At 29.9% G+C, this 12,139-nt stretch overlaps 1 protein-coding gene across 1 annotated transcript; it reads right to left on the bottom strand.

The window, feature by feature from the left end:
• Positions 1-6,410: 6,410 nt before the first annotated feature.
• On the bottom strand, positions 6,411-9,388 carry LOC131653236 (uncharacterized). The gene has a single exon (XM_058923324.1). It carries the CDS (start codon positions 9,173-9,175, stop codon positions 6,668-6,670), a length of 2,508 nt encoding a protein of 835 aa, XP_058779307.1. The 5' UTR covers positions 9,176-9,388; the 3' UTR covers positions 6,411-6,667.
• Positions 9,389-12,139: the final 2,751 nt, after the last annotated feature.

Here is a 12,139-nt window from a genome sequence, read left to right as displayed (position 1 = left end):
GCTAAAAGACCAATTTGGAATAGTGGTGTTTGGCTCGATTCAGTTTTATCGAGCCCCACGGTTTATGTCAAATGTACATTATGGATAAACTAATTGATAATCCCACTAATGTCTATTCATTAAAGGTCGCACATAATATTAACAATGAAAATTATAGATGTCTTTCCCTTCTATACTCTCCTCCTTTTATTAGGATCATGATCTCCCTCTTTAGAATATATAATTAATATCCTTAAACGTGATTTATTTCGTCCTTATAATGGCGATCGAAAATTGGCTTTAATGGAAGGTATCCTCACATCTGATAATTATAATTAGCCTTAAAAGAACATCTCAGATACTCGGGTCAATGATTGACCCATACAAGAACCTAGTCGGTGTCTTCCTACCCACCTTACTAATACATGTAAGCCATTACGCGCCACTCAGAGAACATGTGCTATGTATTCATATTTGCGACATTTTGGCGGACTTGTGCGGCTAAAGAGTTCGGCCTCGGGTGGGACTCTGTAATAAATGATTAAAATGTAGAAAACTCGAAATGTACACAGTCCTCGAACATGAGACTCGTGAGTGAAATACTTTAAGTAAAAGTTTCGGTCTTATCACTAAAAAAACCAGAATGTACATATTAATTTAGTTTTAAAAATGTAAAAATAAATAAAAAAGAACTCTTGCTATCTCAACAGATGTAATTTTTTTAGTGTGAAGTTTTATCTCTTTAATAACTTAAAAATGAAGTATTTTTAAAAAGTCTTGTTATTAGTCTAGTCCCAACATTTCCATTTTATTAAAAATATTTTTTTAAATAGAATATCTTAAATAAAAAAAACAAAAAGAATTATTTTTAAAAAAAGTCCAGTAAAAACATAGTATTTGATCTTAAAATCTACTTGCCAAGTTTTATACCAGTAGAAAATAAATTAACTAGTCTGCAATCATTGTCCTATTGTCCTAGTTGTGATGGGAGAATAATTGATTAACATGTAATCATTATCAATTTATCATCGTCACACAAATTTTCAAATCTACCGAAATACCTAGGTTAAATTTACAAGGTTAGTTAGCAGATTGGCATCAAAAGACAAGAAAAGGGAGGGAATATAAACTGTTTCAAAAATCAGTACCTAAATGTTCCCTTTAATTAAGAATAAAGTTTATACTTTTGTGAGATTAAAAGTTAATTTAAAATAAGAACATTACATTATTCACCATAATAGAAGTGATTAAAACACTATTTCAAAGAATCTTTGTGAATTGTATACCTACTCTACTCTTCCCCTTTTTATGAAAAAGATAATGACTATCTTCTTTGTTAATTTTTATTGCTTTTTAATATGGAATCTTGATGCAAAATCAATAATGTGTTTGATGTGGCATTAGGAATTAAGTTACTGGTTTTAATGTGTTAATGACTTTCCGAATTTGATTAGAAGAAAATGAATCTAGATTATCTGCATTAATCAAAATACATATTAAAATAATAAGTTTTTATTTGTTAAATTAAGATTCAATCATTCATATTTTAATCTTACCAAACCAAATTTGAAATACAATTCATAAAATTTCTTATCTTTATTCAATAACTTAGATGTGTCGATCTCTCTTTCTTTTTTAAGAGAGCATACATTGCATTTCTTATAATGTTTAATGCACCTATGATAAGAACATATAGTATTATTATTTTATATCTTTGATTGATATATATATATATATATATATATATATATATATATATATATATATATATATATATATATATATATATATATATATATATATATATATATATATATATATATATATATATATATATATATAAGGGTTATATTTACTCCAGGAGTAAGTTATTATAACTTACTCCAAATCTAGACCATTGATTCTTTTCAATCTAGTGTTAAAAATAATAAATAATTAAATGTGGAGAGAGAAAACTATTACTTATTATTTTTAACCATTAGATTCAGAAGAATCAATGGTCTAGATTTGGAGTAAGTTATAATAACTTACTCCTGGAGTAAATATAACTCTCCTATATATATATATATATATATATATATATATATATATATATATATATATATATATATATATATATATATATATGGCATATCATATGAGAATGCCATATTTATATGAGAACGTGAGAATGAATCTGAACCATTGAATTTTAAAATTAATGGTGGAGATTATAGGTGAATCTTTTTTTTCTCTCTCCTACATCATTTTTTTCAAAATGTAGGAGAGAAAAAAAATAGATTCACCCATAATCTCCACCAATAATTTTAAAATTCAATAGTTCAGATTCATTCTCACGTTCTCAGGTAAATATGACATTCTCATATGATATGTCATATATATATATATATATATATATATATATATATATATATATATATATATATATATAACATTAAAATTATAAATTATGGTTATGAACAAATTATATATATTTTTAAATAATTATTGGTATTTTAAATTTAATACATAAATAAAATATGTATTTTAAATTTAATTATTGGTATATTTTACAAAATCTATTACATAGCTAAATAACTAATTTTAAATTTTACAAATAAATATGAGTAAGTAAATAATTATAGTAGTATATACACGTTAGATGATAAAGATATAATAAATATTACTAATATATATATATATATATATATATATATATATATATACATATATATATATATATATATATATATATATATATATATATATATGACGTATCCTATGAGAATAACATATTTATATGAGAATTAAATTTTAAAGAAAATAATTATTATAGCTATAAAAATTATTAGCTAAATAAATATATGATATATATTATATATGTTAAATTATTTTTTAATAATTATTTATATTTTAAAAAATTAATAATAATTACATTTTTAAAATTTTCTAACTTTAATAATTAATTACTAATTTTTTAAATTAATATTAAACTCATTTTTTATTACATCATATTACATTTCAATTTATATTTTATAGAAATAAGTTAATAATTTAGTTTTACATTTCATCATATTTTATTTTGTAATCAAATAATAGGTTGAAACATAATATATTAAAGTTATCATATCATGTAGTTGCTAAAAGCTTATCAAAAAAAAAAAAAAAAAATGTAGTTGCTAAAACTTATCTGAGTTAACAAAAATCGATATTATTCACTTACTAGAAATGTAAAATTGCTATAAAAAAAATGTAAATTTGTTTAGTATCATATATTTTTTTATATTTGAAGCAACGCACCCATAAACAAACAATAGATACATGAGAAGAAAAAAAATATCTTTTTTAGATTGACATCTATTAATTAATAATTTAATAATCACATTATAAGCCATAAAATAGTATTAAATTAACAAGGAAAATGAAGCATTGAGAGTCAAAATAATGGACCATACACAAAATCAATACTCTTCAATAGTATCTCTTTTATCTTTCATAAATCAATACTCTTCATCATTTTGATCAACCACTACAATTTCATTTATATATTCATCAATTACAAAATTCAAAGGCTATTTTGACCTATTCTCACCGTTTCAAGTGCTAGTACAATTTATTTACTCATTCAAAAAATAAAAAGGTTAATGATGAGGGAACATTGAAAATATGAAGATTCTTTGTAAAAAAGATAGTCTTGTCCTGTTCCAATCATCACATTCCTCTATACAAAACCAGACTGGATTCAAATATGAAATTATACCTTACAACAATGAATAGAGGAATCTCAATTTGTAATTTACTAAAATTTATAAAAGAAAATATAGGTGAGAAAATGTCCCCCAGACAGCTTAATCGAATTGAATTAGGAAATTTCTTAACCTCACCGAATTGACAAAATTGTCTTCGTACTTCCGTAGATGCATCTTCAAAAATACATTTTTTTATTTAACGTTATTTTGTTCCGTAGATGCATCTACGGAACACTCTATTTTTACCACATTCTGTAAATGCATCTACGGAAGTATTGCTAAACTGAAAATAATGTGAAATTAATTGTGTTTTCTTTTGTTTTATACGCTTCCATGATGCATCTACGGAAGGAATTAAATTTTTTCAAAATATAAAGTATTTCCGGATGTGTATTTACGGAAGTAGAGAGTAAAATTGAAATTTTATGTGATGTATAAGAGACCTATGGACTTAAATGAAAATCTTTCTTGAATTATTTGTTACATGTTCAGAAACTGTACAAAACTATTATAAGATAATTTTCTAAACTCAATTTTTTTAATAAAAAGTCTTAAGTTTATTTTTAGTATTTTTCATATTTTAGTTTTAATTTGATTCAATTTTAATTTTGGTTCAGTTTATTTATTATATGATTCGGTTTTAAAAGTATTTGTGGAACATAATTCAGTTTGCTAACTAAATATAACAATTCGATTATTCGATTATTGTAAGTTTAATTTGGTTTAATGGTTTTTATTTATAGCTATAAATAATTTGTGTTTTTCAAACAGTTCTAATAACATTATCAATTATTATAATTTTATTCTGATTTTGTAATATTCTTAATTATTAAGTTGTAACACCTCGAATATCTAATTATATATATATATATATATATATATATATATATATATATATATATATATATATATATATATATATATATATATATATTATTTAATAACAAATTAAAAACAATGAAAAAAATTTAATGTATTTTCTACAATTTTTATTTAATATAAATTGTGAAAAGAAGAAAAAGGCAGAAAAAAGGTGTTTTGCTATAAGTTGGTGAGTAGTCAGAAATTTGGTTAGAATTGCCGACATGATCGACTGTCACTTACACACCAAATTGAGTACAAATATAAATCAATTCTGAAAATCAGCATCTTACTTACTTACACTATAGTACTGTAATAGTAGTACTACTGTAATTACTTCACTCAGTTCAGTTCAACACTATTTACGCCTTTCTTTGACTTTTTTTCAGTCATTAAGTAGAGTCAGAAACTTTTCATTATGATCTGCTCTTTTAGGTTGTTGGACATACATTAAAGCCTTTTTTTCATGAGACGAATTACTTGCCAATATCATTCAAGATTAAATATAAACTCAAATATATATAATGAGTGTGATTTACAAACATGTTTATTAGAATTATTTTACTTTTTAAAAACATATTTATTTGAACCTAATAAAATTAAAAGAAAGAAAAATCTTATAGTTGTTTGAAATTCTAAATTTCATATTATTAATATTCTGTCTATAAATGAAAAATAATTTAACAATCTCGTTAAAACAGTTTAATTGATAATTATGTAAAAACATGAAATGAAGAGATACAAGTTCTAACCTGCTGCGCAATTCTTATATTTGTACAAAAATAAAATGATATTAATTTTAAAACCAATGAAAGGTCATTCTCCTTTGGCCATGACACCAAACAGTGACATGTACATAACAACTCTTCAATTGTGGGGCCAAACAAAACACACCAGGAGAAATATGCCAGGTTAGTATTTTACAACACTTGTTTGGATACCAAGATTCTTATCTTCATCCGAGGTTTGACACACGTCAAAACCATCTTTGGTTTTCCACCCACCCTACCAACCTATTCCAATTCTCACTATTCATATTTTAGGACCCTCCTATACATATTTCTCTCATAAACTTCACTCTCTTATTCAACAACAAGCATCTAAGCTAGTTATCACATAAATAACCATAGGTTTAAGGTTTATGTCCTCTCCACAATCTTTCTACTTCATGCACTCATCTGCAACACTCGTTGGATCAAGATCAGACGGTACAGATAATATCATAAATTGACCAGCAATGGATGCATGCATAGATAGATGTTCACAGCTATATGCTTTTTCTTTTCACTTACAAAATAAAAATATTTGGAAATAGTTTTTGTTGTTATTGTGAGAAACTGTTTTGGTAACAGAAAACTCCAAAACATGAACTACTAATCAAAAGGTAGGCCAAAATTTGTCCAGATATGTTTCTTCACTTTTCTCAAAAGGTAATCACATGCATCAATAGTTGATTGATTAAGCAATAACAGAAACTAGAAGTGCAATATTTTACCGTGCACAACTACTGAGACTAATCGTGAATTTTTTACCGTGCAAAACTATAGAGACTAATCGATCAGAGTTACTGCCACCCATCTGTTCCCTCCACCCCACTTCTCAAAAGATGTCATTTCTATTGTCGTTGAAAAACATTGCTCCAACAATATAACCTTTCTTGCTTTTTAATAATTTTTCATACAGAACCACAAAGATTCACTTTACTTCAAATTTTCAAATAGTTTGCATGATAGTGCTTTCTACTATCATTATCATATCTTGAAAACAAGAAAAGAGAACCACAGAAGTTTAAAGTTATTTTCATAAACAGTTACTATGTTTCTAATCTAGCATTTGATCCACACATGGTATAAGATAACTCATCTTTTTCAGATTGATAATAAAATTAGAACTCAAAACCATTCTCATAAAAGAATCTGATAAATCCTAAAAAAAATTACACAAATCTATAAACTTAAAAAAAAAAAAAAGAAGAAGAAGCTCGTGACATCGTTACACTAAGGTTTTAAAATGCGGTCGAGGTTACTCTGCGAGCCTTTATAGTGTGAGAAAAAAAATGCAGTTGTGATGGCGTTGCAGAAACTTCGAATCTCTGCAATTTAAGGTTGCATTGCATCGGCGTATACCTCAGCTAGCATGCTATCTTCGTCACTTCCAGAAATGGCGAACAATTCTGCGTCTTTTTCTTCCTCGTTAGAAAAGTCTCGCTTTTCAAGCTTTGCGTGAGCTGCAATATATATCATTTTCTGAGCTCTTTCCAATGCGAGTCTCGAGTTTTTGTTTGCGGAAGAAACTTTCCTCATGAAAGACCAGTTACTCTTAAATCCACATGAAGTCGCGTGAAGAAAAATGAGCCTCACTGCGATCTTCCCTAAAGATTTAAACTCGCAGAGACATGTTTCCCAAACAAGTCGACTGCTAAGCGGATTCGCGACTTTCATCTTCCCGGTGACAGGATCTCTTTGTTTCATCTGAACCGCTTGTGCGTAAAGAGGGTCGAGTCCTTCTGATCTCCATTTCATTAGCTCCATCAATACGACATGAGCTTCTTCTCTTGAAGCTAGTCTTGTGAGTAACTTATCGACGTCTTTCTCTTGTTCGCGCGTCAGAAACTTGAACGGTGGAAGATACTTTCCGCTTGTATCTTTAATCAAGTAAAGTGGATCGAGTATAAATGCTGCTGACCATGCAGGATGGTAGTTTTTTCGAAACCTTTTTTCGAGTATTTTCTCCACTACTCCTTCGACGACATTGTACTTTACACACCATTCCTTCACTTTGGTTCTTAGCTCCTCCCAAAGAGGCAAACACCGACCCATCAACGGTCTTTCAGCCTCAATATCTTGAACCATTCCTTTAATAATCTTCACGAGGGAATAAACCGTTTCGAGCTGGTTCCAAAACACCTCACTCTGAACCAAACCAGCCACTTCTCTTGCATGCGGATCCTCCATAAACATTGCCTTAAAACCTTCCTCCATCACAACCATTTGGATCACTCTAGCACAGCTCAAAATATCCTCAAGCATTGGAAACACGGACGAAAAATTCTTCAATGGATCACATTTCGGCGAAGGAACACGAATCAACCCGCCGTACTCCATCTCCTGCATTCTATAATTAACAAAAGCATTCCTTACCTGAGACTCGGTGTCAATAAAATTCGCAACTTTGAGACAATTCTTCGTAACAACACCAAAAAGTTCGAGCTCGTTGTTAAAATCCTTGATTAAACTAACAAACCCTTGAAGCTGACAAGAAGTATTCACCATCCAATGGTTTTGAATCTCCAAATTCTTCAATGCCTTACCCTTAAACTTATCAGCAACAATCCCTACACATCTCTGAACAACACTACCACTAACACCGGTCACCGTCTCCCAAAAAATCTCTTCAGCATACTTCGAATTCACAACTCCGCCGCCGCCCGTAAGCACCGCCTTTTGAAAAACGCTATTCCCATTCGGTAAATTCACCATAAACTTAACCAAACTCTCACCACCACAACACAAACCATTCAAATTCCTATTACTACTACTACTACTATTGTTATAACTCTTCCAACCATCACTGGCTACTTGAAAAAACATCGCATCCCTAATTTTCGCCTCGGACTCACTCTTAACCTCGCTAAACCTCGCGTCGAGCCTCGGACCGGAAACCTCGCGCCTCAAACAACTTCCTACAGGCAAACCAACCTGAGAAAGAAAAGCTTGAAACTTCCTATGCTCAAGTGTTGACAGTGAAACAGAACCACAACATTCATAAAACCAATCAGCAAGTAAATCCAAAGCAGAATTAACCTGTTCTTTACTCAATGAAGCACCAGGTGAAGTTTTAGGACTCTTCAACTTCTTCACACTGTCTTCAAACATAGCCAAAGCACATAAATCTTCTTTTCCACCAGACAACATCAAATGATTCTGATTCTGATGGTTCACCATACTACCATGCACCTGAGGGTACCCGATTTCAACCAATGCCAAGTTATGATTTTGATAAGTTAACGATGTTGGTGAGGTTGAAACAGAAACACCCATTTGATGAGGTGAACTCCTTTTCCGGTTCGAACCGGAAACCGACGAAATAGGAACCGGAGAAGGAACTGAACCGGGTTGTTGTTGTTGTTTCAACCCGGAGTTGTTGAAATTGGAACAAGTTCCACGCTTTAAATGTTCAGAAGCTGTTCTCGAAGGGTTTGAAGCAGAGAAAACAGCTTCACACAAAGAACACTTGAGTTTAACCGATTTAGGAAGACCCGAATCAGGATTTCGAACCAGAATCGGTTCGAGATGAGTCCAATACCATGCACCTTTACCTTTGATAGCTTTGGTTCGGACAGTGACGAGACCTTCGTAGCGTTTGTTAACGGCTTTGGCGGCGATGTCATCGGAGGAAGGAAGTGGTTCTGTGGAAGTGGAGTTTGTTGAAGTCATTGTTTTGGTGAAAAGGGTGTTTGAATTTGATGGAAAAATTGAGTCTTGTGATTCTTTTAATTGGAGGGTCAAAATTGGGTGGGTTTTTGAGGAAGGTGATGGTGTTTGGAGGGTGGTTTTGGTTTCGACATTGTTGTTGTGGTGATGGGTTTGGGAATCGTTTTGGGACATTTAGCCATAAAGGGTTGTAACAATGGAAGAGAGTGGAGGAATGAGGGTAAGGTGTTTGATGAATTGTGTAGGTGAAGAAGAAGAAGAAGACAGTGAGGGAGTGAGTGAGGTTTGTTGGGTGTTTGTTGTTGCTACAAAAAAGAGTAGACAGGTGAGTGCATATAGAAGGAGGTAGTGAAACAGGGAAACTAGAGAGAGAGAGAGAGAGAGAGAGAGAGAGAGAGAGAGAGAGAGAGAGATATGAGTCAACCAAATTTGTATTTCTCAACCAAAAAGGGACACTCTTTTTTTGTTTAACTTATTTTAGTTCTTTTCTTCTTTATTATTATTCAAAAATAAATAGGTAGAGAGAGAATGGAATAAAATTTAATAGATTGAGTAAGAGAGAGAAAATGGGGTGAAAAATTAATAGGATTGTCTATCATCACTAAAATCATCACTAAGTTGGTGATGCTTTCATCAAAATTAAATGCCATAGAGTTAAAATAAATTATTTTGTTTTTTTTCTAAAATATAAAAAAGTCTTAAAAATTTGGATGACTAGTGATAGTTTTCTTAAAAAAAATGGTAAAGTAAACTTAAAGTCTGTTTGGTTCAAATGAGGGGGAGGGAAGGGATTTTAAAAGATAGAAGGGGAGGGGAGGGGATGTGAGGGATTTTTTTGAATTAGATAAGTGTTTGGTTCAAAATAAGAGAGGGGAGGGGAATGGAGAGATTTTAATTAAAAATATGTTTGGTTCAGGAGGGGAGGGGAGAGTTTTATTAATAAATTACATTTTTATCCTAATGATCTTATATAAGTGATATAATATTCAAATATGAAAAATTCATAAATATTTTTTTGGTACTAAATGTTTTAATATTGAGGAACTAAAACGTTATAGTTTACCATAACATTAATAAACTGAGTACACTTGATTCAGATTATACTCTCCGACACAAATGAAACTATATGCTAATAACAATTTTTAAATAGTGATGAATCATCTAACAAAACAAATAGAAAAATAAGTTATTGTTAAAACTAATAATTTAAAATTTTTAATAAAATGAATAAACCAAAAATTAAATAAAGTGAATGATTTAAAATTTGATATAAAAGAAAATATAAAAGAATAAATATCAAAATTAGAAGAAAAATTGAACATCAATAAACATTAAAAAGATTATAAAAATAATGCAATGATTATGATTTGTATTAAGTAAAAAAATTTGAAAATATTTTGAAGGTGGATAAGAGTTATAATAAGTTAATGGAAATAATCGAGAAAAATCACATAGAAGAGAAGCATTAACACGAAAGAAAATAAATAATTTTGAAATATTAAAATTAAACTGAGGATATTTTAGTAAATATAATAATTTTTTACGTTTCAGTATGACAATCAAATTATAAGACAGCTTAATCATATAAATAAGAACCTCAAAATTATATGAATAAATTGAAATATCTTCAAGTACCAAGTGCTTCAACAATGCAAAAGATGTTCTTCACGTACAAATTCGATTCCGAAAATAGAAACTAAATCTAAGGTGTAATAATTCCTCATTACAAGGAATTAGTGCTATGGAAAGTGAAATAAAATGGCTAAGAACAAGGGTTGCAAAGAGAAAGGTAATAACAGGAAAGTATAAACTTGCAGAGAAAATAAATAAAATTCAATTGACGTAAGAAAGAGAGAAGAGTCTTCAATGAATAACTGAATCCCTCATATAATGTGACTGCACGACCCCAATCTCCCTAGAATCTAAGAAGCCTCACTTGCATCGTGTGAGAATCCGTCAAACTGGGCTTCCATTCTATTACATGTGGGCTTTATTAGTTTAAGTAATATAAGGCTTGTGCCATTTGTCATGTGTGTGTGACGTGGGACACACTTTTCATCTGTGTCGGTCGGGGTAGAGAAGTTGTGTTAGGCGGCACAGTGCTATACTTTGGAGAATTATGCAGACACTTCTGCTAAATAGCAGAAGTGCAACCTTTGGCCACTTTTCTTCCCATTTTCTTCATGCAAGCTTGGATCAATGTAAAAACCTGAAATCATAGTAAAAATACCAAAGTGAAGCAATATAATAGATGAAAACGGTAGTTTAATTCATGTAAATTAGGCCAAATATGCGATACATTTTCGTGTTATCATTAAGTGACAAAGGTGAAACGAAAAAAATTAAGGGACCAATCCAAAACTAAGGTTATAGTTAAGGGACTAAAATGAATATTTTGCCTAAATATTATGTGTAATATTTAATAAAATTATTTTAAAAAATGTTATATTATACATTTGAGGGACTAGACCAATATGTTCTGTAGTCTCGAAAGGATAATGTTTGAAAACTTAAAAGACAAAGTGAACAGTTGTGTATTAGATTTCATCCAAAGTAGGAACCAACCTTTGTTATAAGAAAATTCAATAGTTATCATAGCATCGATAAGCTAAGCATGAAAATAAGTTGTATGTCCAAATTGCATGCAAAACAATCGAAAATATTTGTAGGGTAATCACAAATATTAAAGTAGGGTTAAATAAGTTTTTGATCCCTATAAATATTGGAGTTTCGTTTTTAGTCCCTCCTGGGTTTTGACAACGGGTTTAGCTGGTTTTGGCAACACTTTTTATGTAAAAACCGTTGCCTAAAGGCAGGGAGAGACTAAAAATAAAAACTGCAATATTTATAGGGACCAAAAACTTATTTAATCCATCAAAGTAAAAATGGTCATACCAACTTTATTACACAATAAAGCATCCATAACATTGCCAACTAAGTGGTCATACCAAGTTGATTTTCTAGTCTTCAATTCAATATTAGCAAGACTATTTACACACATGTTGCCCTCTTTGTAAATTCAAATAATTATAAAGTTTAAGCTTCTCATTCTATATAGACAATTCAACTAACGATTGACCGAGCTTGGGACAATGTTTGGATTAAATAGAGCCTTAATCCCTATTAAAGAATCAGTTC

Source organism: Vicia villosa, linkage group LG2 (assembly GCF_029867415.1).
Source record: "Vicia villosa cultivar HV-30 ecotype Madison, WI linkage group LG2, Vvil1.0, whole genome shotgun sequence".
Lineage (NCBI taxonomy): Eukaryota > Viridiplantae > Streptophyta > Magnoliopsida > Fabales > Fabaceae > Vicia > Vicia villosa.
This window is presented reverse-complemented; position numbering and strand designations above follow the sequence as displayed.

Bases quoted from the DNA above. Each gene is read 5' to 3' on its own strand.
- LOC131653236 (XM_058923324.1), bottom strand. From the start codon at position 9,175: ATGTCCCAAAACGATTCCCAAACCCATCACCACAACAACAATGTCGAA.